The sequence below is a fragment of the Tursiops truncatus genome, chromosome X, assembly GCF_011762595.2.
Source record: "Tursiops truncatus isolate mTurTru1 chromosome X, mTurTru1.mat.Y, whole genome shotgun sequence".
NCBI lineage: Eukaryota > Metazoa > Chordata > Mammalia > Artiodactyla > Delphinidae > Tursiops > Tursiops truncatus.
Genome location: NC_047055.1, coordinates 34,324,251 through 34,352,062, shown reverse-complemented (window position 1 = coordinate 34,352,062; position 27,812 = coordinate 34,324,251). Strand labels below are relative to the sequence as shown.

Sequence of the window (27,812 nt, the reverse complement as noted above, 5' to 3'; positions counted from 1 at the left end):
TACTTACTGTCCACCACTAGCTTGTAAGCTCCGTGAAGGCAGGGGTATACTTGTTTTCTGTATCCCAAACCCCTAAAACAGTGCTAAATAAGCATTTGCTCAATGAATGAGTGCTTTCCCATCATAGAATCAGATTTTTCCCTACTTATCTGGCCATAAAGAAAATACGCAGAGGTTGTATGTGCCTTGGATAAATATGGGCCTCACTGTTTTTGAAGCCTGTCTAACCATTTGTTTGGTGGAGAGCTAAGTGGTAGGAAAATGCTGACTCTTGTTGGTCTCCTGCTCTGGACTCTGGAGGGCTTAAGCGTCCCCAAAAGCAGAGAAGAGCTCAGCTTACCTCTTTCTGATGGTATTTGATGGCCACCTTCAGCTTGGCTAGGTCATGGTACTTTTGAGGGTCAAGCTCTTCACTGTGGTCATCTCGATGGTTGAGGATGATCTCCAGTTCCCGGGAGCTCCGAGCCTGGTCCAGCAGGTCTTTGGCAAAGAGCTTGCACTGCTGGGAGAGCTCCTCATACTCAGCCTTGAACTCATTCTCCATCTTGCTGAGCTCCTTGAGCTCCCAGCCCAGGCGGAAGGCAGTTAGGATGGGGTCCTCGCTTGATAAGGCGATGAGTGAGGGGCTTGCCAGCGCTTTATAGATGTTCAACCGGGAGCGGGAGTGGCGCAGGCTGTCTACCTCTGAACTGGACACACACTCCACACAGTTGCAGCGGATCTGGTGGGGCCGGGGGATAGTGACCCGTTTTTGGACGAGCAATTTGATGATTTCGTAGTTGTTGGTGTGGGCAGCAAGCATGATGGGAGTAATGTCCGGTGTGAACTCAGAGAACTGGGTGTCCATCATCAGAGTGGGGACCTAGGTACAAGAAAATGAAAAACACATAAAAGGGCAGGATTAAGGCTTGGAGCATAGAGCCCATCAAATGTTAATGATTCAGGAACTGGGGTCACCAGTTTTTTGGTCAATTCTTCTCCTTATCAGAATAGCTAGTTGTGAAATGCTTACTGTACACCAGGCATACAGCACTTTACATATATTTACTCACTTAATCCCCACAACCACCTCATGAGGTAAATATTCTCCCCAAATGAAGAAGCTGAGGCACACAGAGTTTAAAGAACGTACCTAAGGTTACTCAGCTTTAGGTGCAGAGCCAAGATTCAAACTCAGACAATATGACTCTGGAGCTTGGCCCTTAAATTATGCCAGTTCTGTCTGAGGCACAATGAGGGGTTGTACAGAGAAGTAAAGGGCATTTTTCCTGGAATCTGGTTGGGTATATCAGACTTCTATAAATTGGTAAGTAGGAGTTTGTGTTCAGTTCCAAATGAGCAGTAGAGACTGCAGAAATATTTGTTTGAAAGGCTAAAGACAACCAGTAATCTTAAAGCCCATGCCACTAAATCAAGCCCTGGGGGCTGAAGAGAAGACATTCCCAAATTGTGACACTGTAACTTCAGGGGACCAAAGACCAAAGCCAGACAGTGTTCCTCCAACTTCCTGTAGATCCCAGCAAGGTAGAGAGAATCTGTTATTGTCAGGAAGAATTGCTCTGTAAATGAGGACCTCCAGGCTTGAGGTTACCAGTAGCAAAAAGACCTCTGATAAAATTGGTATGTTCAAGTTTCTATTTCTAAACTTTGTTCCAAGATAAATATTATGCAAATAAAGACTGGCTCACTTTCAGCTGTGGAGTTTGAACTCTGTAACAAATACACAAATAAACAATTGACTCTTGACACTCAAAAAAAAATTGGTATGTCCATGATGTAATGCTTGGTGTAAACAGCAGCTATAGGTGAAAGGTATGGGGTTCTTTGGGTGTGCAGGAGCATACAGTTCTGGGTGAGTGAGCAGACTCTGATCAATGAATTGAAAACAAATCTTTTGACTTTAAAATGTGTCCTTTGGGACACGCTGCACCCAACAGAAGAATCTCAGTGTGATAGAATCTGGAGCTAGACAACAAGGAGAACTGGAATAGTCTGAAGAGTCTTCATGGAGGGGTGCAGCTGAGGATTCAAAGCATGGATAAAATTCCAGGAAACTGTGAAATATTGATCTTAACACATTTTTTAATAAAGCTCCAAATACTCAGTTTAACTGGGGAGAGCAGAACGTGGATGATGGAGATTCTCATGGAATAGACAAATACTGTTTTAATCGCTAGTTTCTTTTTACTCTTAAAAAAATTATTTTGGAAACCCACAGTTGCTGGCGAATTGACGGAGGGATGAGCTACAGTTTTCATCATCTTTGCCTCCTTCCCATCTTGGATGAGGGATTCCCAAGCAGGGAAGTGGTCAGAAAACAGGGAGTGGGAAAAAGGCAGAGGAGAAGAAAGTGGAGAAGTTTGCAAGAAATCTGTTTCCTTCTCGGGGTGGTTACATCATCCTCTGAATAGTTGAGAGTTCACTACACACTGGTCATCAATTGCTTGGATGGAGCAGCGAGTAAACATTGTTAAACATTTAGAGGGAGCAGCTACAAACAAGCAGCAGGAAGTGAGCAAGTGACTCATAAAGTAAATCGGACACAGGAAAGAATAATCTCAGAAATTAACATAAACCTGCAGGCTAAGGAAGAAGTAGGTCTGAGTGGGCCTGGTAATGAACATAAACACAACAACCGGCATAAAGCCTAGAGGTGGGAGAGATGGCAAGTGAACAATGTATCATAGTCTGCCTGGGAAGAAAGGAGCTCAGATCCGGAATCTGCCCCTCCTCGGTGGGCAGGAGCATTTCTTTCTTTCTTTTTTTTTTTTTTTTGCGGTACGCGGGCCTCTCACTGTTGTGGCCTCTCCCGTTGCGGAGCACAGGCTCCGGACGCGCAGGCTCAGCGGCCATGGCTCACGGGCCCAGCCGCTCCGCGGCATGTGGGATCCTCCCAGACCAGGGTACGAACCCGTATCCCCTGCATCGGCAGGCGGACTCTCAACCACTGCGCCACCAGGGAAGCCCAGGAGCATTTCTTAATCTCTGTCATGATCTACAGGCGGAGGTGGTGGGTGGAGGGAAGATGGCTTATGGCACAGGATTCCCTGGGTTAGACTGGAGGTACATGTCTGCTCCCTACCATGATGCTCTTCCTGTCCACTCTCTCTACCCACTTCCTTGCTCTTTCTTTTCCTACTCTTTCTTTCTTCTCCTCTATGTCAATGCTGACAGACCTGTCCAAGACACACAATGGGACTTGTGAATAATGCTCAGCCCCATTTGTGTCATGGAGCTGAAAGGTTGCTGTCTATGCCTAGAGTATGACATGCTTTCCAGAGCCATCTGATTCTGTTGTCTTTGACTTGGTGCTCAACAAGGAGCCTCTGATTCTCCATTTGTCTTTCTGGATACATGACACCAGAGAGTAAATCTTTTCAAAAGAAACTGGTCGGCAGTGCCCAACCATGTCCTCCTACCGAGACCACCTTTTCTCTTCCAGTCAGCCTTATCATTCACAGATTGCCACACCCACCTCATTCACTGCTCTCTGTATGTATATCCTTGTGGCATATCCTGTGTGGATCCCCACTTCACTGCCACTGAAGGGCCACAGTAAGCCCTGACTTCTTCCGTAGATCTCCCCTTAACTTGATCCCACCCCTTACTGACCACCCAGATGTTGTGGGCACTAGGTTATATCCAAGATGTCACTCTTCTGATGCAGGCTTATATTAGTTTCTAATTATTTGATACAGGTATTTCTTGCTTCTTCAGTCAGGCTGTGAGCTCTCTGAAGGCAGAGTTGTCTTAGTCCGCTCTTGTTTTCCCCATAGCCTCGAGCACAGTGCTAGACACACAGCAGGCACTCAGCTAAAAGGAATTGGTTTTTATTCTCAAATTAAGACGCTGGCTCTTGTTTAGAAGCCTGGATCCACACAGCTGGAGTCCGTGTGAGCTAGTGTCCTTGGGTCTTTCCTTTCCATGTCTAGCTGAGAAGGTAGACATTCTAAGACTCTCAGGAAGGTTAGCAAATGGTCTCTATAGGGAATACCTTGAGGTCACAAAGACCCAGGACAGTCCCTGCTTGTCATGTCCACAGTGCTATTGCTCCAAGGTGGAGACTCTGACCCAAAGACGACATATTTCTACTCCTCTTCCCCCTCTGCTGCTTCTCCTCATCCAGCTGCTCTTCCCTTCCTAGACTGTGCAGGGACCATGGACTCTCATCAGGACAGCCACGGCAAAGAAAGAGTCTATCATTAGGGTCAGAGGTTTCTGATAATAATCAGGACTTTGTAATATGGTCTACAACAGGGTCCAAACAGATAACAGGTCACAGAAATAAAAGCTACATGTGGGGACATATGCATAATTTGGATGAGTAAATGGTAGGCGTTGGTGAGCTGTGGAGCACATACCGTCTCAAAGGGGGCATCTGCTGCTCAGCCCCTTGTTGTGATCAAATTGCTGTTATGTGCGTGAATGAGGACCCAGTGTTGTCATCTTTCGAGAAAAGTCAGAAATATGGATTTGGAGGTAGAATTTCCTAAAGTCTTCAATGTTGGCTCAAAAGAGTTAAAGATAGTGTGCATGCCAAACAAAGTATATATATGAGGCAACTGAGGCTTGAGTGGGCCACTGTGTGACCTTTGAACTCGCACAGAAGTTGCTAGGAGGAATGGGAGAGGAAGCTGGACACTTAGGCAGGGGCCAGATAATAAAAGGCCTCATATGCCATGAGAAGGAACTTCATGTGATCTGTTGGCCATAGGGAGCCGCTGAAGAATTTTAATCAGGAGAGTAGTGTGGCTGAACAAGTGTTTTACAAAGATCAGTTTGGCCGAAGTGTGGAGAATTGGCAGTGGTATATGTGCCGATAAATGTTTAACAAGCAGCTTTCCATTAAACAAAACAAAACAAAAACAACCACCTTGATTTGTAGTGTTTGCCAATTTCTGTGGTGTAAATACTCCCACTGTGGCCAGTTTCAAGCTACCAATATGACATCCTGGAACACAGAGTTGGGAAGAGATGCACACAACCAGTTCTCACCAGCTGGCGTAAGCCAGTTCCAGCACACCATTGGATGAGTTTCAGAAAGATAAAACTACTTAAAAGATATCAATAGTCCAGGTGAAAAGATGGCAAGGTCTTAAACTAGACAGTGATTCTAGAGATAGAAAGGAACAGATTTAAGACATTCATTGGATGTGTCAGGTAGTACTGCAGGGAGAAGAAACCAAGGATGTGAGGTTTCTGCATTGCATGCCTGATTGAATGGTGGTGTCGCCGTTGGAGATAGTGAATACAGGAGGAAGAGCAGGTTCAGGGTTTCAAAGAAGTTCAATTTTAGACATGTTGAGTTTGAAGTACCTATTGGGAGAGTAGCAGGAAATTGTATAACTCCAGCATGAATGTTGAAGGAAAAAGGTCAGGGCTGAAAATGTATCAACAGATGTGACAGTCTTCAGCCTATAACAGTAGGTTGAAACCAAGAGAGTGTACGGGGTCAGCCTCTGCCCACCTTGGCTCCCACACGCTCTGCCTCAAGGACTCAGCCCTGCCCCAGTTTCCAGAGCAATCAAGGCTTGAGGTAGGAAGTACCCAAATGACCAGCCTCAGCCTCCTCCATTCCAAATTCCGATCTTTAAGGCTCTGCATTAGGGTACTTTCCCCTTTTGAATAGTTTCTGAATTCCAGCTTCTTCCCTACCTGTGCCCTGGTTCATAAAACAAGATTTCTCCCTGGATCCCTAGTCTTGAGTTTCTGTTCACACAACTGGCCTAACAGCCCAGGTCTAGTATATTTTCTGGATTGTCCATGCCTTTGATTATCTTTGAGTTGTTTTACAACTCTGCAAATTGTAATGAAAATATTTCTTGCCTGGCAAAATGCGATTGATTTGTGCATCTATATGCAAATTTCTTTGCATCTATTTGTAAATTTCTTTCAGCATTCCTGATGGCCTATATCAAGGGTTAGCAAGCTTTTTCAGTAAAAGGCTAGATGGTAAATATGTTACGCTTTGTGGACCTTACAATGCTGCCACTGTAGCAAGAAAGCAGTCAAAGGCAATATGAAAAGGAATGGGTGTGGCTGTACTCCATAAAATTTATTCACAAAAACAGGTGACAGGCTGGATTTGGTTTGCAGGTCATAGTTTGCAGACTTCTGGCCTCCTGGTTTCCTCACTAATTAATGAGTGAAATAAAATATTAGACATGTGTCCACTTGTGTTAACTTTAAATTTGTATGAGGATCAGGATTTAACTTTTTTATTTTTTGTATTTTTTTTATTTTTTGCGGTGCACGGGCCTCTCACCACTGTGGCCTCTCCCGTTGCGGAGCACAGGCTCTGGACGCGCAGGCCCAGCGGCCATGGCTCACGGGCCCAGCCGCTCCGCGGCATGCGGGATCCTCCCGGACCGGAGCACGAACCCGCGTCCCCTGCATCGGCAGGCGGACTCTCAACCACTGCGCCACCAGGGAAGCCCACTTTTTTACTTTTAAATTATCCTTCAACAGCAATTTTGTGTTCAGATCGAGGACAGGTGGCAAACTGAATTTTATTCTTTTCTTATCAAGTTTTGCCTTCGCTTTGAACTCCAAAATTATACTGAACGATCTGAGCTTCCCATTAAAAATCATGTTTTTTTAAAAGGTAAAAAAGGGTGGGGGTGGGCTTCCCTTTTGGCGCAGTGGTTGAGAGTTCGCCTGCCGATGCAGGGGACGCGGGTTCGTGTCCCAGTCCAGGAGGATCCCGCATGCCGTGGAGCGGCTGGGCCCGTGAGCCATGGCCGCTGAGCCTGTGCTCTGCAGCGGAAGAGTCCACAACAGTGAGAGGCCCGCGTACCGCAAAAAAAAAAAAAAAAAAAAAAAAAGGGTGAGGGTAGGGGGAGAAAAGGGAATGAAATCAACACACCAATAAATTAGATTTGGTTCATATTATCTACAACTGTACTTCTAAACAAACCTGGTACATGAACCGACTTGATTTAATTTTTTAATTTGAAATGATGTGGGCTTAGTGCATGGTCACTAAAGAAGTTACATTGCCTGCCTCTTCCTGGGGCTTTGCATTCAGGCCTTAATGAGTTTGCTCCTGGATCTGCCCTAGGTCTCCCTGTTGAAAAGCTGGCCTTATATGCTAGGATCCTTTTGGATTAATGAAAATGAGACAGTCACTCGGCTCAGAGGTCATTGCATAAAACACCTGCAGTACAGTGAACACTGAGCGAAAGCCCGCTTCTTCATATTTTCAGCTAAATTCCATTGCCAGAGGACACAACAGAGGAACAGATGATGCTCTACTTCCACTCCCAGGACTGGCTAGGGCTTTTGCAAGGTTACTGTTCTCAAGGGGCCCGAATGATACATTCATTTCCGTTAACCTCATCACTGGACACAATCTGCTAATTGGAATTCTCCTGAACCCTATTGTTACCAGCTTTAGGCAGACGCACTTGCTGGAGTTTATCACAGGCTTCTGAAATTAAGCCCCCCATTTGTAATTAATGGGCAGACCCTTATCAGGAGCCACCTCATTCATACCCACAATGCTGTCTGGTCATAGGCTGAACCTCTCCGAGTGGTACTTCCTCACACAGCTGGCCTGATAGCATCATGTTGGAAATGAATCTCCCATCTTGTGCCAAGATTTAGTGAAATTTCAATACCTCTTTTCCACCTACTGGGTATCCTCTTCCCCACCCTAACATGCCAGATAAAAATCAATGTTCAGTCTTTTTCATCAGTCCAAGGGACTGTTGGAAATGAATTTCATTTCTCTGTATTACTCAGAAATGAAGAACACTAGCATCTAATCACGTCACATGACCAGCTGCCCACTCTGCTCTACCCACAAGGTCAGTTAGCTAGTAGTGGTGCATGAGATACTTTGGAGCAGCCATTGGTGTCAGATGGGAAATAATTTGTTTCCCAGACTGTGGTAAAAAGAGAACCATTATAATCAGGATTCCCTGGATCATCTCAGCTGATTTCAAGGTCAAAGTGTATATAATTTAGATTGGAAGACTAAAATGGACAGAACTTATTTGCGGGCAATGTCACAGAACGCACCTGATGTTTTAAAAAAGACAATATTTACATGTAAAAATAAATAATGTATGTAACAATGGCCAGCATTAGCCTGATTAGCAGGGGTGAATATAATACAAATGGCTACTGGTTATTGAGCACTTTCCATATGCTAGGCATCATGCTGGAGTATCTCATTTAGTCCTCACCATGGCTCCGTGCTATAGGCATAATAATTATCCTCACTTTACACCTGAGGAAACTCAGCCATAGAGAAGCTTAGTGCCTTGTCCAAGGTCACATGGCTAGGAAGTAGGGTGACCAGAACTTGAACCCAGGCAGTTTGGCTCCAAAGCCTGTCCTGTTAACCACTATACTACTTCACCCCCAACCAACAAAAGACCAACCATTTGATTTATTACATCAGCAAACAAATCTACAGTCCCAACATTGAATATTCAGACATATTAAATCACAGGTTATATTGGATATTAATTAACCTCATCAGGTAATGTTCTACCTTAAACCCAGATAAATATTATATAGTATAGCTCAAGGTTTGGGAGCCCACAAAACTATTCTTGATTTCTCATCAGATGGGGGCTCTTAATTTTTCGAAAGACAGTAGCTAAATCTATGAAAAAATAATACATAGCTAACTCCATAGGTTGTGAGGGTTTATAATTTCAGAGTTCTAGTTGTAGGAAACCTGGAAAGCCATCTTTCTCAAATCTAGATTGTCACAAAGAATTAAATGAACCATTCCATACATTTTCTTTTGCAAAATACGGGTTATAATGAATGGTGAGGGCATCAACTCCAAAAGTAAGGTGAGTGTTTGGATGGTTATTAGAAATAACGGAAGAGGTAAAAGAAACCAAGGTAGGAAGGGGATACGTTATGGGTAGCTTTTAGGGAGCCAACCCTCTCTGAAGGATCCCTTTGTACTGTTAAGATATGCCATTTCCCAGGAAATTGTGAAAATGATGCAATGAGTTGAAAAACAATAAACCAGAGGATATAGGTTATTACGGAGATGGGAAAAATGTCAGAAGTAAAGGTCTGGTCGTTGTGTCTCTAGGGCTGCACAGAGGAATGGAGCCCCAGTGTGCCAATGTGAGTGTAGTTAGCTTTGCAGGTAGCCCTCTGGTGGAGCTTGAAACATATAGCTGTTTAGGAAAGCCATTGTTCTTGATTCATTTTTTTATAGGTCATCATGTAATTTTTAAATTAAATTTCTCTTGTAGATTGCTTTACTGGAAAGAGGATGCTGCCAAGCTGATTTAGAGTTTTCCATGTCATTGCTTATCACCTGACTAGTGGGAGTTTGATAAAGATTTCTGGAAAGCGCTGAGAACCCAGGTGCAGAAACCTTGGTGATCCAACCAGGGCACAGGACCATGTGAGGGCTAGGGTAACCAGATTGACATCAGATATATCGCAGGATTCAATACAAATAAAGGTCTATTATTGTATACTTTTTCCAGTGGGTAACAATCTTGATAGGAGCACATTTGCCAGCAACACAAAATCAGAATGAACAAAGAGGGTCTTTCATGCAAAAAGAGGAGTCGGGAACCTCTCTTTTGTTTTAAGTAGTTCATAGCCATAGAATTGAAAAGTATGTTCATTGCCGTAAATTGAAAATTGGTAGGTATCACCAGGAGACCCGGTTTAGGCCTAGAAGAGCTCGAGTGATACAAATTAAGCTCAGTTGGTTCTCAGAGTGTAAAGGATTATAAAAGGGTAATTTTCACCATTATTCTCAAAAGCTGTGTGGGATAAACGTGAATAAAGAAAATGACCTAAAGTCAGCTAGTGGTAGGTAAGAGACATTTTAGAAAGGTATAAAGAAAACCAGACCAGAAATCTAGAAGCAGAATTCATGTTAAATAATGTCAAGAGTATTCCCTTTGCCAATCATGATTTTCATTTCATGCTCCACACACATGCGAAATGATGTTTTGTTTTAAAGTTGCTCAGTTTATATGCAGGCATCGGACTGAAGCGTTATATGATTGGAGGACGAGCTTGAGAGAGGAGACTGTGTCACATTCATGAAGTAATTATTGAGCCCCACCTTCCTGCTTCTCTCAGTTATCCACACCCGAGGCAAGCCAGGCAACTGGCGCCAACCTCCAGAAGTAGAATACTACCTACCGCTCAACAGCTATTTATTTATTTATTTTATTCTTTAAACACAATTAAAAATTGTTAGACTTTTTTTCTCACTAGTTATCTATTTTATACATATTAGTTAGTGTATATATGTCAATCCCAATCTCCCAATTCATCCCACCCCCTCTTTCCCCCCTTGGTGTCCATATGTTTGTTCTCTACATCTGTGTCTCTATCTCTGCCTTGCAAACAGGTTCATCTGTACCATTTTTCTAGATTTCCCATATATGTGTTAGTATACAATATTTTTTTTTTCTTTCTGACTTACTTCACTCTGTATGACAGTCTCTAGGTCCATCCACGTCTCTACAAATGACCCAATTTCGTTCCTTTTTATGGCTGAGTAATATTCCATTGTATATATTGTACCACACCTTCTTTATCCATTCATCTGTCGATGGGCATTTAGGTTGCTTCCATGACCTGGCTATTGTAAATAGTGCTGCAGTGAACAATGGGGTGCATGTGTCTTTTTGAATTATGATCTTCTCTGGGTATATGCCCAGCAGTGGGATTGTCAACAGCTATTTAAAATGTGGGCATAGTCCCTGAGGAGGGAGGAAGTTAATTTTTCTTTACATGACTATCCTTGATCTTTTCAGCAAAGGAAACATTATAAGGTCATCAACTATCTTCCATTTTCCAAGTCTCCAAATAGAGGTAAAGCATCTATCTGCAGGGTTGAATTTTGCATATCTGGCCTTGCTGGTTGCCAGAAACATCTCTAGACATTGCCAAACGGTCCTCCTGGGGTGCAAAATTGCCCACAGTTTAGAACCATTAAAGTAGAATGTAAAGCAGAGGCTTGCTTACACGGCAGCAAGGCAAGGGCTCAGGCATAGCTACCAAAAATACAAGATTCAGAGGGGACCAGCAGCTTAGCTGACTGGGTACTGAAGTGCTGAGCTGCTGGCCTCCAGTTCTGAGAGTCTCTGTGACTAGGAACAGGATTAGTCCCAGAGCCTGTACTAGAAGAGTCACCCATGGGAATGAAGGGTCTTCATCTGGTGGGGGGGGGTGGTACTGAAGGGCTACAGTGGCAGGAAACTGGGCAGGTCATTATGGAGATGACCTTTCCATGGCATGGTGCTATGATTCTTTTATCTTCAGCACCACTGAAAAGGGGTCAAGGCACATGCATCTCATGGAAGTAACATAGCTCCCTTGGTTATCATCAGAATGGAAACTCCATGAGTTATGGATGTTTTGGGAAAACGTGAGACAAACCGACAATGAACACTCATGGCAGGAAACTTGTTTTATTGGTTGGTACTGCTGGAGGCACCTTGGGGGAGTTTTGTATTTAGGTTCTTTCTTCTTGAACTCTCTACCCGGAATTTCTGAGTGGCTTCTCTCAGAAACACCCATGCAACAAGGAGCCCCTTGCTCTGCAGCAGGGCTTGGCTAGAGCTGGGAAGCCTTTGAGAAAAGAAGCTTGAGCCTGGATAATGCCAAGAAGCTTAAGCTGAACTAGCACAGACATCTCAGCAGGACTCTTTCTTCTTTAGCGGAAAAGCAGGCACCATGACAGCACACATCATAATGAGAAGTTGATTTTTTGGTATTCAACGGCCAGGATTAAATTCCTGGGTCATAGTAATAAATGGGGGCATATTTAAAAAAGAATACGTAACTTTTGATTGACAGGAAAAGTAGCTTAAATCATTTTGTGATTGAAACCGTGACTATCACGTGGACATCATCAAGTGCAAGCAAGATTTTTTTCCAAACACAGTCTTTGACAAAGTTTACTAATATCCATGTAATGCATTTACTCATATATTTTCCCTCTATTACATTTCGAGAGGAAAAACTTAAGAAAAATGCCCCCCCCCATAATTTCTCCCTCTTTCACACATTACTTTTAATTGTATTCCTTTGAACTGGCAGGTGTGTTGTCAATCGTGCCTTCTGGAGCGGATTGCCTTTTGTTCTTGTCAGAACAGACCAAGTGTTAAAGGAAAGGAGAAGCAGCTTGGTTGCCTCTGGCTGGAGATGGGAGAAGGGAGAGCGACTCTGGGTTTCTAACCCTACTGCTACTGCCTCTTGCCTCTTTTTCTCCCAGTATGCTTGCATGCTAAGTGTGGGCTGCTATCTTCCCTTGAGAACAGTAAGCTATGTGCTGCTCTCTGCTGAATTAAGAAAACATCAGCTATCTTGTCCTTATTTCCCTGAAGTCAAACATGCCCCAAATCTGAAACTTGGAAAGGCAAAGATATTTTGAACGTAAATATGACCTTTCAGGGCTTCCCTGGTGGCGCAGTGGTTGACAGTCCGCCTGCCGATGCAGGGGACACGGGTTCGTGCCCCGGTCCGGGAAGATCCCACGTGCTGCGGAGGGGCTGGGCCCGTGAGCCATGGCCCCTGAGCCTGCGCGTCCGGAGCCTGTGCTCCGCAACGGGAGAGGCCGCAACAGTGAGAGACCCGCGTACCACAAAAAAAAAAAAAAAAAAAAAAACAAAAAAAACCTTTCAACCACTTGCAAAACATTTCCCTCTCTTTGAAAGACACATGTAACCAGATACCTTAGTGCTGCAAGAAAGTCTTTTCCTCTGTAGCACCTTTTCAGGAATGCAGGCCAGGGCTAATGGAAAGGAGGCCTTGGAAGGGACAGAGGTCCAAACTAAATTCACTACTGCTTAATTTTCTCCTTCATATTCAGTCAATAGGGGTTAAGAATCTCAAAGAGCGACGAAAAGTTGCAAGAGTGGTAGTGATCAAGGCTCCCAGATGCTTGGTTATTCTACCCCCGATTTCTACTTGGGGAGGAAACAGCACTCAGCTCTTAGAGGGCTTCGCAGACACAGGGGATTGTTTGTCTATTGTCAGAAAAGAGCAGCAAAGTAGATCAGGTATGCAAGGAGGAGGCTTAGTTCCAGCAAACTCTCCTTCATCTGTGGTCTCATGATACTGTTCGTTCATAAACTCGAGACTCTCTGGAGGCCCCAGACACACATTTGAGAAGTTGGGGCAACGGACCCTTGCACAGAATTGTGTTGGGACTTCTTTCATACCTCGCCAAGCTTCCGTTCCATCAAATTAACATGGGGGTGTTGAACTCTTTCAGAGGCTAGAGATGACTATACCATGGATTGGTTGCAGTGACAGAAGAATGACTAGATTGCCACTATTGTATTCAATTAATCCTGATGATTCTATGATTATGTGGACCACAGCCAAACAGATATCCACCAGAACTCCAGAGGTTTTATTCTAGAAATACATCAATGGCGTCACTCCCTGTGGAGTTATTAGTGAACTCCCCTGTGGTTTCTGTATATACTGGGGCTCTGTATTCTTGCCTCTCTACTAAACCAGTTATGTGTCAGGCACAGCACCTATTTAATGTGGGTTTATAAAGTAGTTTTAAAACAATTTCGAAACAGTTTTCATTTCTCTCCACTGCTGAAATCATGGTTTTGAAATTGGGTGGCCACATTTCCTTCTTCCCCATCAAACGCTCCTCAGCACCTTTGGGCTGCTCTCTCTAGTATGAAATTCTTTATCGAGAATGCTTTCCTAGGTAGCGAGGTGGCACACAGCAGGCTAAGAGGATGTACTCCCTCCTATTTCTTGACTCCGCCTTTGCGGCAGCGGCAGTGGAGGCTGCAGTGGATTCAGTAGCCAACATACAGTTCTTTGTTCGTGTCCAGGAACTACACGCCCTATAGCCGACTAGCCAGGAGACAGTTACTCAGATCAAGGCTCTTGGAGGCTCACTGAAGGGCATCACCCTGGAAAATCAAATGGTGCTCCAGGCAGGCATGCCTATGGAAGCTACCCTTGGCCAGCATGGGGTGGAGACCTTGACCACCCTGGAAGTAGCTAGCCATGTGCTTGGAGTAAAGTCCATGGTACCCTGGCCTGTGCTGGGAAAGTGAGAAGCAAGACTCTCAAAGTGGCCAAAAAGTATGAAAAGGAGGGGAGGTGAGAGGAGAAGGAGATGCTGATGGGCTGGGTCAAGTGGCAGATGTAGTACAACTGTCGCTTCATCAATGTTGTACCCACTTTTGGCAAGAAGAAGGGTGTGCCAATGCTAACTCTTAAATCCTTTGTGACACCGTTTTTTTCTAACAAAGCCACTTGGTGCAGTTAAAAGAATACTTTCCTATCTTACAGTTCATTCCCTCTAGGTACAAGATGTGTCCTTGCTCCTCTGACCAGCTTACGGATGCTCAAGGGTCTTTCAGGAAATATTTAAATCTGGTTCTAAAGAAGCAGCTCAGGATTGAGAGTGCTAGCTCAGTGTTCTCGTTACACCATAGTCTTCGGTCTGGTTGCTAGATTGAATTCTCCAATCCTGAAGACCAAGGGGCATGGAAATGATACTACCACCTGAACTGTTTAGTTGAATCTATTAATTCAGGCTTCCTCCTAGGTAGTTTAAATGTAAAAGTAGTGGGAATGACCAAAGAACGATCTCCAGTTAAAGATAGCTTAGCTCATTCGAGTAGCTGCCCCCAAATAAGACCTATGGCATTTTCTCCCCAGTAAGTTCCAGGATCCAGAGAACACTTTCCATTCTAATCAGACAAGCTATTACCCAGAAAAGCTTAGCAATGACAGCAGAATATGCAAGCCCGCTTTGTTGGGCTTCCTGGTTTACAAGTGGGAACCAGCTAATTTAGAAATCAGCAGTCTCTTATTAAAATGATGGAGACTTTAACACTGGAAGAAAGAAATCATGTTCCCAACAGGGAAGGTAGAAAACTAATGACAGCAAGGTCAAGTCAGGGCTTACCACTGTGTACCCCCTCCGTAGGCCAAGGGAAGGCTATTTGGCTAGCAAAAGCTGTGAATTATGACCACATAATAACAGCCAGGGGCTGTTGGTTACAAACTAAATAGGTTTGGTTTTTAGACACAAATGTGTCTTCACATTGGCAAACTCTAGCTAAAACAGCCATATAGACTTTCTTTCCTTCTAACGAAGATACTTAAGCACTAAACTGGAAACTTAAAGATAAAAGAATGACGAAGCATGAATACTCTTTCACCCAAGCTCTCTTACATCAGAGAGAGACACTAAGACGTTTAAAGCATCACTTAAAACAACCCTGTACTTTTATACTTTTAAGCATGAATACTCTTTCACCCAAGCTCTCTTACATCAGAGAGAGACACTAAGACATTTAAAGCATCACTTAAAACAACCCCGTACTTTTATGCAGACTTAGAATACAAATGAACTTTGTTCTTTGCTGCAGACTTGCTGTAAAACTCAGGGTAAATCATTGTTTTTTTTAATACATCAGGGTGAACCTTTTTAAAGAATGAACAAAGTGCTAATGACCTTAATATACAAAGAGTTTAGACAAACTGTAAGAAAAAGATGGAGATTCTAGTAGAAGAACGGGTTAAAAAATTAACAGTAGATACAATGGAGAAAAGGCAGCCTCTTCAATAAGTGGTGCTGGGAAAACTGGACAGCTACACGTAAAAGAATGAAATCAGAACACTCCCCAACACCATACACAAAAATAAACTCAAAATGGATTAAAGACCTAAATGTGAGTCCAGACACTATCAAACTCTTAGAGGAAAACATAGGCAGAACACTCTATGACATAAATCACAGCAAGATCCTTTTCGACTCACCTCCTAGAGCAATGGAAATAAAACCAAAAATAAAGAAATGGGGCCTAATGAAACTTCAAAGCTTTTGCACAGCAAAGGAAACCATAAATAAGACCAAAAGACAACCCTCAGAATGGGAGAAAATATTTGCAAATGAGGCAACTGACAAAGGATTAATCTCCAAAATTTACAAGCAGCTCAATATCAAAAAACAAACAACCCAATCCAAAAATGGGCAGAAGACCTAAATAGACATTTCTCCAAAGAAGATATACAGATTGCCAACAAACACATGAAAGGATGCTCAACATCACTAATCATTAGAGAAATGCAAATCCAAACTGTAGTGAGGTATCACCTCATAGCAGTCAGAATGGCCATCATCAAAAACTCTACAAACAGTAAATGCTGGAGAGCGTGTGGAGAAAAGGGAACCCTCTTGCCCTGTTGGTGGGAATGTAAATTGATACAGCCACTATGGAGAACAATATGGAGGTTTCCTTAAAAAACTAAAAATAGAACTACCATACGACCCAGCAATCCCACTACTGGGCATATACCCTGAGAAAACCATAATTCAAAAAGATACATGCGCCCCAATGTTCATTGCAGCACTATTTACAATAGCCAGGATATGGAAGCAACCTAAATGTCCATCAACAGAGGAATGGATAAAGAAGATGTGGTACATATGTTCAATGGAATATTACTCAGCCATAGACAGGAACAAAATTGTGCCATTTGCAGAGGCGTGGATGGACCTAGTGGCTGTCATACATAGTGAAGAAAGCCAGAAAGGGGAAAACAAATATCATATAATATTGCTTATATGTGGAATCTAGAAAAATGATACAGATGAACTTATTTGCAAAGCAGAAGTAGAGACACAGATGTAGAGAACAAATGTATGGATACCAAGGGGGGAAGTGAGTGGTGGGATGAATTGGGAGATTGGGATTGACATATATACACCACTATGTATACAATAGATAACTAATGAGGACCTACTGTATAGCACAGGGAACTCTACTCAGTGCTCTGTGGTGACCTAAATAGGAAGGATATCCAAAAAAGAGGGGATACATGTATACCTATAGCTGATTCACTTTGCTATACACCAGAAACTAACAGAACACTGTAAAGCAACTATACTCCAATAAAAATTAATTAAAAATTAACAGTTGATTCACAGAAAAATAAAACAAATTACTTATCATATGAAAAGATGTGAAATACCACTTATAATAAAAGAAATTCAAATGTAAAACAATAATGAGATAGTATTTTTTACCTGTCAGATTGACAGAGATGTTTTAAAATTGATTTTTTTTGCAGTCTGTGATTGCAAGGATGTGAGAAACAGGCACTTTCACATACTGTTGGTAGGAGAACAGTTTGGCAATATATATCAAAATTAAATAATGCACATACTCTGTGATTCCATAATCTTATTACTACGAATTTACAGATAATAATCACACAAGTGTTCAAAGACATATATACAAGGATATTCATCACAGCATTGTTTAGAAAAACAAAAACCAAAACCTAAATATCCTTGAAACAATTTAAATGTTCATTAATAGAGGACGGGTTAAATAAATAAGGCACATTTATATGATATAATACAGTATTGTCATTAAAAAGAATAAAATACATATGAATATCCTCACAGGGAACGATGTCCACAATGTATTGCTAAGGAAAATAAAACAAGTTGCAGAACATCTGTGAAGAGATGTCTGTGTGTGTGTGTTTGTGTATATTTGTTTCTGCTTGAATATGCATAGAAAATACCTAGGAGGGCGTACCTATATCATTAATAGTGATGACTTGTGAGAGTGGAAATGGGATGTTTTTCTTCACATGCTTTTATACTCTTTTAATTCTTATAGTATTACTTTTATAGAAAAAACTCCAAAATAAACAAACGGATGTGGAGCAGGGTGGTGGTGACCTTGGACCCTGATACTTGAATAATTTCATACCTCAGTTTAAGAGTTAAGAAATAAGAGAGGGGAGAAAGTAAATATGACAAATATTCATTTTGGTTGGGTAGACAAAGCCCAAACTGTCTTAGACACCAGGTGTCTCAGTGGGGATAGAAGCCTTCCCGCTGCAGGCCCACTAGAACGTGGGGAGACAACTATCTGCCTATTTGATGACGACAGTATGGATTGGAGGATTTCTAGAGGTCATTTTTAGCCCCAAAGTTCTATCCACTATTCTGATACAGATAATGGAGCTGATGATGTCCCAAACATCAAATCACTTCAGGTTGCCCTTGAAGAGCAGAGGGGTATTTGGAAATGACACTCTCCAGCTTTAGAGGTATTTTTTATGGGTCATCACTCCCCTTCTCTTGGGGAGGAGGCAAAGGTGGCAGACTCACGAGAGATTCGTCATGGGACCGGCTTCATTTCCTTCTCTGATTTGGATTTCTTTGGAAGGTTCTTTCAATGCCTTTTTAATATCTGGCTCGCAGCCCTCCTTTACTAATGGACAGACAATAGCAATCCACTTGATAGCAAGGTGAACCAGGAAAATTTGCCTCATTCAAGCCCCTGGTAATCACGTGCTGATTACCTTCCCTCTACCGAGGACTTCAGAGGGCTGACATACTTCTTAGAATAGACTGGCTGCTGGAGTGGGGTCACTTAATCCTGCCAGAGGTAACAAAGTGTGCATTTATCGGTAGGTCCCTGAATCTGGGATGGCCCTCACTAAGGTGGCTTTCCTTCTGACTCCATAGACTTTCTGCAGATACAAAAAGCCACTTCTTTCATCCTGTCTTGTCTGGTGGCTTCACTATCCTTCCAATCCTAGGCTCGATTTATCAGTGACAATTCAGCATGGTTTGAGGGGTCATTAACCAACCCTCTTTCCTCAAACTATCAACCCTGTGCCTGTATTTTGAACTCTATTCTACAGGAAATAAGGAGCAACTGTGGTCGTTTGAGTGACGTGATCAGATACCTATGCTCCCACATATACAGCACTTTCTTATCGCTCACAGCATTACACTTGGACTCATTGTATGTTTGCCTCTTCACTTCAATTAAGTTATTCAAAGGGAGTTGGTATCCAACTGGGTGTGGGTGGCTGAAGGAGAGAGTGAAGATGAAGACATCTGCAAGGTTTCAAATCTACATAATTGAAAGGATAAATGGAAGGGTAAAGGTGCTATCACCTGAGAAAGGATACACCGGATGAGGAAGAGGATTTGGAGGGCAAAACGAGGCTGGCACGAGGATTAACAACACAGACTCTGCTGCCAGACTGCCTAGGTTTGAATCCCAGTTTGTCCACTTACTAGCTGTATGAGCTTGGGGGAATCATTTAACCTCTTGGTGCCTTGATGTCCCCATTTGTAAGAATGGATAATAGTATTGGGTTGGCCAAAATTTTCATTCAAGTTTGTCCATAAGATGGTACAGAAAAACCCGAACGAACTGTTTGGCCAATGTAATGTCCTGCATCACAGGATGGTTGTGAATATTGAATAAATTAATGTAGGTTTATGTACTGGTGCCTGGCACCTAGTAAGTGCTAAATTAGTGTTTGTTAGTGTTTGATACAGGGAATTTCAATGTTTGAGGTACATTTAAAATGTATTCTGAAATTTTGAAAATAAATTATGGATCTTCTGATAGATATTGGGCTAGAAAAGGAAAAGTCACAGAACTCTGGACAGCATGGATATTGAAGCAAGAGAAAAGATAAGGATTTTACAAAAGACTAAGAGGCAGTGGTCAGAGAGGGAGGAGGAATCAGGTAGCCTTGATATCCTGGAATCCAAGAGAGTTGTCAACCAATGAGATTAAAATGGGACACAGACATTGTACCCGTGAGTATGGGGAGGTGTTGGAAGAGAGGAGAGAGAGAGTACCATTTGGGGAAGAAGATAGATAAAAGGAGAGAGAGTCAAAGATCAATATGGTCAGCTCCTCACAAATAGTTTTTGAGGGGCAGACCTGTCCAAAAGGCCCCTGGGTGATCAGTGGGTCCAGCTTCTTTCTTTCATCCCACATCACTCCTCTCTGTCCCAACTGCCAATCAGAGGACCAGTAGCAACCAGCTGGGATAGTGGAGAGTGTTCACCAAGGTCCCCCCTAAGGAGCTGCTCAGCCAGTGGCCATACACTCATTCTCCTTTACTACAACTGGGATCAGAGGATAAAGAGGGAGGGCAGATGAGCACAGGAGCCCAAGAACTACTGTTTCTGATAAGACTCAGGGCCCACCTCACCCAGTGTCCTGACTCTGAGTCAGGTATCTGGGGCCTTCCTCCATGAGGTTAACCTCATGAGGGTAACAAGAGTCCCAGGCATTGCTTTCGTCACCAGCCCTTCACTCCAGCACCTACTGTGAACAGGCCACCACCATTCCCACTACCCATGTCATTGCTCATTCACTTCCATCTGACAAATGTCCCGTCCCCTTCTTTCTTCCTTTCCAGCTCAAAGTTTATTTCTTTTCTCAAATATTCCTCCCCTGAAAGCTCTTTGTCTACTTGTAACCAGAGTGGCCTTCTATATTGTCCACATCACACGTTTTGGATAATGTAACACATATTTCCTTGCACCGTTCTATTTCTGTCCCATGTTTGTTGTTGGCATATGGAAAGGAATCAGTACAAGGCAACATTTGGTGCTCTGGGGTAGGACAGCTGGAAGGAGAGATGGGAGGAGAGTGCTGAGTTTTGCACTGATATTTCACACTTGAACGGAGTTTGCAACAAGAACCATAAGTTGAAAAAAACCAATATGATGAGCAGCCTGGGGTGAAAAGGAGACAGAAGATGGCTGTCCTCTACATAACTGCGCATGTGAGGTGAAGGAGGAGGGGGTCTGTTATACACAGCTGCGATCCACCTACCCAGAGGAGAGGAGAACAGGAAACTCCCTAACTGGACATGTGTATGTGGGTCAAGGCCGTATACAACCCTAAGCATGAGGCTACAGAAAGGAAGCCCTGTGCTGGTGGGAACCCTGAAGGGGGAGGGGGGGGGTCAGTCATGGCTAAAAAACCTCATGTGTTTTTATTTAGTGACCTGCTTTTGAGATTATTTCATAGTCTCCTCCTTGTGAAGTATTATGCAGGTAGCTCCCTTGGTCTACTTGGGACCAAGTTTAAATAATTATATTTTTCTTTCTGAAAGGTAAGCATCACTAGCTTAGGTTTTTTGTGTCCCTTGGGAGCACAGGAGGCCAGGCCCACTGAGGGGGCGGACTGGTTGGACAGCCTGTGCATGTCTTTTCTCCCCATGAGACTATCAGTGTCTTGAGCGCACTCACTGTATCTTTCATTTTTATCACGAGGCATATGATTAGTACTCACACATACTTGGAAAACTGAACAGAACGAATCATTTGCTGGAACTTTGTTATGAATGAGTTGTTTTAGGTAGACACTACTTGTAGTTGCTTTGTTGATTTTCAGCTTTGTTGTCAGTGTTACTGCTTCTGATGATTCCTCAGAGGCAGTGTGGGGTGGTAGAAATAGTGGCTCGGGAGACAGGAAGCATTTGTGCCAGTTCGAGCTCAGCTGAGCGACCCTGGACATGTCATTTCAGACCAAATGATCTCTAGACCCTATGATTCTGCTCTGTGAGTGAAGCAGCCCATGTCTACAAAAAGTCAGCCCAGGTACAGGAGAGGAGAGAATTCACTTTATCAGTTTGGCCAATACGATGCCGTGCGGTCATTCTGACATTTTCTTCCAATGAAGTGGCTGATTTATTTTCTTGACTTGATTGACACAACCCATGTTTTTGGCCTAGAACTTTGACTTTGGAACGAAACTCATAGAATCAAAGCTGTGACTCAGATTACTATAGCGATAAATACCTATTGTTATATTGGGCAATTCAGGTAACAAAGACTTAATAATATTTTGTATTAATTCTAATGATATGAGTATCATTATTGAATGCTGTGTGCCACAAATTATGCCAAATGTTAAAAAATAATTCTCATTGAAACCTCGCAACCACTTATGATGTAGGTAATATTAACCCCATTATACAGATAAGGAAACTGATGCTCAATCAGGGCAAACAACTTTCCTAAGGTCATGCAGTCTGAACTCTTAGCCACTATGTGCTAGTGGGTGCTTAATACATATTTAAAAATGAATAAATGAGATTAGCCAGCAGGAGTTCTCAGCATGGCTTCAACTAGTAGGAACAGGAACAGTACTGCCTCCCATGTATTGAGTATTCACTATGTCAGGCACCCGTTCTAAGTAATATACATGGATTATTTCATTTCATTTTCACTAGAACTCTATGAGGTAGGCTCCATTATTGTTGACGTTTACAGATGAAGAAACTGAGGTTTGGAGAGATTAAGTGACTTGTGCAAGGAAGCACATCTACTAAAACTGCTAAGACTCCAAAGTCTCTGTTCTTTCTACTACTCCAGGCTGCCTGTAAATAGAGTGACTTGTGCAGTTCTGTTCTTTACTTTCTGCTCTCCTGCTGAGTACTTGAGATTTATAGGCTAGACACTGTAGGCCCCTTTTTTTGCACCAGTCACCTTTTCCTAGGCCCTCAGTGTCCCCTCTACACTGTGCCATCTCTCCCTGGGACCAAGGATCAGATAGGGGAAGGGGTAAGTGGAGTGCTTTGTTGCTGACTTTCTGCCATCTCAACACAAACACTTATCGGTGTTGTTGAGACTTAATCTCGCTAGCTCATCTGTGAGACCAATTTTAATTTGGAGCCATCTGCCACAGACAAATGAGTAATTACGGCAGAGCCCAGAGGGGCGGGCCATGGGGAGAAGGTTGGCCTAGCCTCTTGCCACCTCCCTGCATTGACGCAAGTGACCAAGAAAGAAAATTCCTTGGGTGGGCTGTTGATGCAGAGGCCAGCAGCGCTACCTCCCTGTTGCTCAAATCCTTAGACTCCAGTGAACAAGGAGGGATGAATGTGGGGTCATGGCAGGAGAAGAGGCTCTCCCCGTCACCGTACTGGCGGTGCCTTGTGGTGAGCACCACTTACCAGCTGATCTCTCCACACAATATGACAGGCTAAGTCAAACTGATGGAGTGAAGCTGAAGATAATAGTCATTGAACTCTGTCTAGCATTAACGTTTGTTGCAGAAGACTTTACTATATCTTTATCTTCTTCCTCACAACAGCCCTCTATATTAGGTAGGGGTGGGCATTGTGAGCTTCATTTTATAGATGAGGAAATTGAGTTGTAGGGTGATTCTATAACTGGACACTTGTAAAAGACCTTATGACTTGCCCAAGGTCACCCTGTTAGCTACAAGCTGGCTAGCACCTCAAACTCCAAATTAGAGTCTGTCATTCTGTCTTCTAGACCAGTGGTTTTCCAGTTATGCTTTCTTCTCAGGGCCAAGGAGTTATGGGTGTGTGTGTGTGTGTGTGTGAAGAAGTGGGGCTTTTGGCCCTGACCTGCACTTAAACTAGGGCAGCTCTGCTTGGGTCTGTTTGTTTTACGTCTCCGTAGGATTTCATTGAATGAAAGACTCCGCTACTGAAAATGTTTGAAAACTACTTGTCTAGGCTAGTATTTCTCATCGAGAGTGTAGTGGGTTGAACTGTATCCCCACAAAAGATATGTTCAAGTCTTGACACCTGGTACCTGTGAATGTGACCTTATATGGAAAAAGGGTCTTTGCAGATGTAATCAAGTTGAAATGAGTTAGTCCTGAATTAGGGTGGGCCCTAAATCAAACAGCTGGTGTCTTTATAAGAGATAGGAGAGGGAGATTTGGACACAACCACACAGATGAAAGGCACAGAGGAGAACCCCATATAATGACGGAGGCAGAGAATGAAGTGACGCAGCTACAAGCCACGGCATGGAACAGATTCTTAGAGCCTCCAGAAGGAACCAGGCCCGTCAACACCTGCATTTCGGGCTTCTGGCCTCTTGAACTGTGAGAATACATTTCTTTTAAGCCACCCCGTTCGCCGTACTTTGTTATGGCAGCCCTAGGAGATGAATACAGAGAGTCACATAGACCTCTTACCTAGAAACGGGTTGGGGGTGGGCTTATTAACATGCTGATTCCAGGCCCAAACCCCAAGATTCTAATTCTGTAGGTATGGATTGGGGCTCAGGAATCTGTATTTAGACAAGTTCTCCATATGCACAAAGCTTCATCTTTGAGCTGGTTTTGACCATAGACAGACACAAGACTCCTCCCTGGATTGGAGCTGCATTTGCGCCCCCTGCTGACGATGCTCCTCTAGTGGTTCCAAGAGTCAGTGGGCCAAAGGCGGTAGGTTTCATGGACAAGCAATAGGCTGGTATTAAACCTTCTGTAGTCCAAAATTTTTTGAGAGACTACAGAGAATAATGAGAACTATCTGAGTGTTTTCCCCAAGGAATCACAAATCCCACAGGTGGCCAACATCTAACCCTAAGGAAATAGGCTGTAGTGGTTAGGGAGTGGGTGCTTCCAAGAGGGTCGGTTTCCTGGAGTAGCAAGAAGACCACAGAATAACACACACGTGCACACACGCACGGAGTCTTCTACTTGTTGTCTGGTGCAGGAAATTCTATCTGATAGAGCATCACCCTTTTTACTTTAAGATTTGGTACCTATTAAAAATGCAGGTGTCCATGTGAGTGATGATACTTGAAGCCAGAGTCAGCCATGTACACCCAGCCTCCAGTCTTTATCTGAGAGCAGTTTTGATAGGCTAGAAGAGGAAGAAAAGCATGATGGGCTGGGGTAAGGGTACGGCAGAGGGGGTCTTACTGCCAACCTGAAGCCAAACTCCTTGCTCAGTAAAGCCAAAGAGGGGACTAGTTTATCCACCCAAGATTGATGGAGGTCAGCTGTGCCCGATCCTTTGGCGAGCTGGGGGAGGGCCTCCATGAAAAGGGACAGGTGTTTGGATTCTGTGTGTGTGAAGAGTGCCTTCCTGGGAGTAGCCTGCCCAGCTGGACCCAAGGTCCTTCAGGAGTCCTGTGTTTGCTCACATCCCTGACTGCTCCCAGGTAAGCAAATCTTGTTTCTATCTCCCAGAGAGGCAGGGCTCCAGCACTGTGGCAGCCTGTTGTTATAGTTACTGATATATGACTTACCACAGCAAATTGTCAGAGCAATGGAAGAAAATGCAATTTAGTAGCGGCCGGTGGTGGAGTTTAGGAGAGAGGAGAAAGGGAGGAGAAGGCTGCTGAAGAGACTTCAGTATGATGTACGGCGGACAAAGGAGGCAGTGAGTCTGAAAGGCCCTTGGTGAAAAACAGCCTGTCCCCAGTAGCTTCACCCAGGTTTCATCTGCCTGACATTCTACCAGTGGTGCTTCATGTGAGGTAAGCACTGCTTCTATCCAGGGGAGGTCATGCCTTAGATTGTACTTTCGAGTGACTTTACCTGGCGCCTTTCTTCCTCAGCGTTTGCCAGAGCAATGGGGAAAGATGGGAGAAAGGGTTGGCCATCAAATAAGGACTTGGCCTCCTTTCAAAACTCAGATAGGGCTGCCATTGCTAGTCCCATCTTTGCAAATTTCCTCTGTGCTCTCCCCTCTTTCAAAACAGGTATGAAGCTAAATGGGATTGAATGTGAAAGTCCAGGATGTCTTGTTCAAGCAGCTAGCTATGTGCTTTTCTGGGAGATACACTTGACTCCTTCTTGTTCATCAGCAAGAATTTATCACCCATTATATACTAGGCGCTGGGTCAGGTGCTGATGGGGGATGCATGCAAACAGTTGGCCATTAGAGTATGCGTCACATTTAAGAAACAATCTAGTTACAGAGACTAAACATTTATACAAGTAAGGCTGACCAGTAGTATGTATTAGTGTGTGACTGGTGTCAAGTGAAGGGTAGAGCCAATGGCTACATAATCTCAGAGGCGGACAAGATCATGGAGCAGAGTAGCTGGGTAAGTCTTAGTTCAGATTAGCACATGAAATCACTCAGACACTTAGCAGGGCTCTAGGGAAAAGGGGCCCAGAACAAATCAGTTGTGATGGGGATGGAGACGTGGACTGGGTAGGGAACATGCTTACACCTCTCTGCTTAGCTATATATCCAAATCCTATAGGCATGTCCTTTCCAGAGAGGTCATCCATCCTCCACTCATCTATCCTGTCTCGGAACTCCTGTGCTGGGAGTTCTCAGACTTAACTCAGACTTCCAGGAGAGCAGGATAGCCTAGTGGTTAAGCGGGTGGGGTTAGGAGCTAGGCTGCCTGGGTTTGAATTCTGGCTCTGACATTTATTGTGACCTTGAACAACTGACTTAACCATCCAGTGGCTCAATTTGTCTCATCAGTATCATGGGGACAGTAATAACAGTGCCTGCCTAACAGAGTAGCTGAGAGGATTAAATCGTGTCAAATGCTTAGCACAGTGCGGATGCATGCTATTCACTCATAAAATAAATATTTACTGAGTGCCTTTGATATTGCAGGCACTTTCCCAGTGCTGGGATACAGCAGTGAAGAAGAGAGATAAGGTCTCTTCTCTCTTGGCACTGTGTTAAATGTTGACTCAGGCCCTTTACCCAAGGAACTTTTAATCTAGTACCTTGCTTTCTGCTCTATCAATTCCAATTCCTAGTCTGCGAGTTATCAGCTAGCTTATTTTCATTCCTCCTTGTTTAACTAGGCAAGTATTAAAGCTATTAATTCCCTTTAAACCCAGCTTTGGTCATGTCCCATACGATTTGATGTTGAGTGTTTTCATTATCGGTATTTTTTAAGCACTTTGCAATTTTGGTTTGGGTTTGTACTATTTCTACTTTTTAATGTATTGTGGTATTCCATGTTTGATGACTGTATTTTCTTTGTTCCTACTACATGCGCCTACTGTGCTCCAAAGGAAGAGAGACAGTGGAGACCTGTCTAACTTGAGGGGTTTAGAAGGGACTAAGGGCGAGACAGGACTAGAAAAGACCATTAATGAAGGGTATTCAGTGCTAGGCTTCATGGGCTGGTTTCTCTTCTAATGAAGAGACATTGGAGTCACTGAAAGGATGGACAGGAATGACAGGATTGTTATGCAATCTGGGAAAGAATAAGCCAGTATCATTGTTCAGTATGTATCAATACAAGATATTGGGAAGGAAGAACTCGCAGGGCTTGGGGATGGAGCATGGAGACAGGGCAGAGGAAGGACTCGGAGATGACTCCAGCGTGTTAAACCTAGGTGCCTCAGAGGACAGGAGAATCACAGAGGCAAACCCCTGAACGTCTGAGGGTGGAATGCATTCACGTGAGTGGAACTGGAGAGGTGTGTAGGCCCCTGTATCCATTTGCATCTGTGCCGTGGCACTCAAGTTGAAGGGCCTCCCGTCCTTCTTCAGGAGAGAGTGGGTGAGCAGGGGAAAGCTCAGGTCTGTGTTTGGTTTCTCCTTGTCCCCCCTTTCAGTGAGGAAGGAAATGAAGATGTGGAGCAGGGGGTAGGGGGGGTAGAAGGAGCTTGACTGTTCTGGAAACAGAGAAGATGCTTTTAGGTCGAGTGTTGAAGGTATATGGGCAAGTACTAATAAGGAAAAAGCAAATGAGTAAAACTCAGTGTGGGCCATGTGGGGTAGCTCTAAGATCCCACCTGAGATCACTGATGCTATTCTTGAGAGCAGAGGGCTGCCATGATAGGGCTTCTCAACTGCAGCCCGCCTATAACCTTCCTTAGTTTCAAGGCTTCTGACCCTGCGGTGCTCTGTTGTCCCTGGCTACCTCCCCGGCTGTGGGGGCTTCTTACCTGCTTCTCTCCACTGGGCCGCCTGTAGCTGAGCAGAAGCTCCACAGCGCCCACCACTTCCTTGCGGATGGCGTAGAGCAATGCGTCACCGACGTACACGCTGTGGTTCAGCAGTAGCTCCATGATCTCCAGGTTCTCATTCTCAATGGCAATGAGCAGGGCGCTCCGGCCCAGTGGGTCCATGCAGTTGATGTTGACATTGTAGTAGATCTCGGCCTCCTGGAGGGCCTGCTTCACAGTGGCGTAGTCCCCCTTCTCCACGGCACTGAGGAAGGCCTTCTCCTCTGCAGAGAGCTCCGTCTCAGCCCTCACAATTTGCAGGGGGATTCGGTCTCTGTAGGGTGAGTAGTTGACCCTTTTGTAGTACAGCTGGGCCATGGT

General features: G+C 43.9%; 1 protein-coding gene and 1 pseudogene across 1 annotated transcript; one reads left to right on the top strand and one right to left on the bottom strand.

The window, feature by feature from the left end:
* Window positions 1-331: 331 nt before the first annotated feature.
* Window positions 332-27,812, bottom strand: TRPC5 (transient receptor potential cation channel subfamily C member 5). Its single transcript, XM_033849272.2, has 2 exons — window positions 27,432-27,812; window positions 332-862 (listed from the first exon to the last, which is right to left on the bottom strand). Exons 1-2 carry the CDS (start codon window positions 27,807-27,809, stop codon window positions 332-334), a joined length of 909 nt encoding a protein of 302 aa, XP_033705163.2. The 5' UTR covers window positions 27,810-27,812.
* Window positions 13,713-14,254, top strand: LOC141277637 (ubiquitin-like FUBI-ribosomal protein eS30 fusion protein; annotated as a pseudogene).

Coding starts and splice junctions, on each gene's coding strand:
- TRPC5 (XM_033849272.2), bottom strand. CDS start 27,809: ATGGCCCAGCTGTACTACAAAAGGGTCAACTACTCACCCTACAGAGAC. Junction 863..27,431: donor GGCCCAGTGGAGAGAAGCAG/GTAAGAAGCCCC, acceptor TCTTGTACCTAG/GTCCCCACTCTGATGATGGA.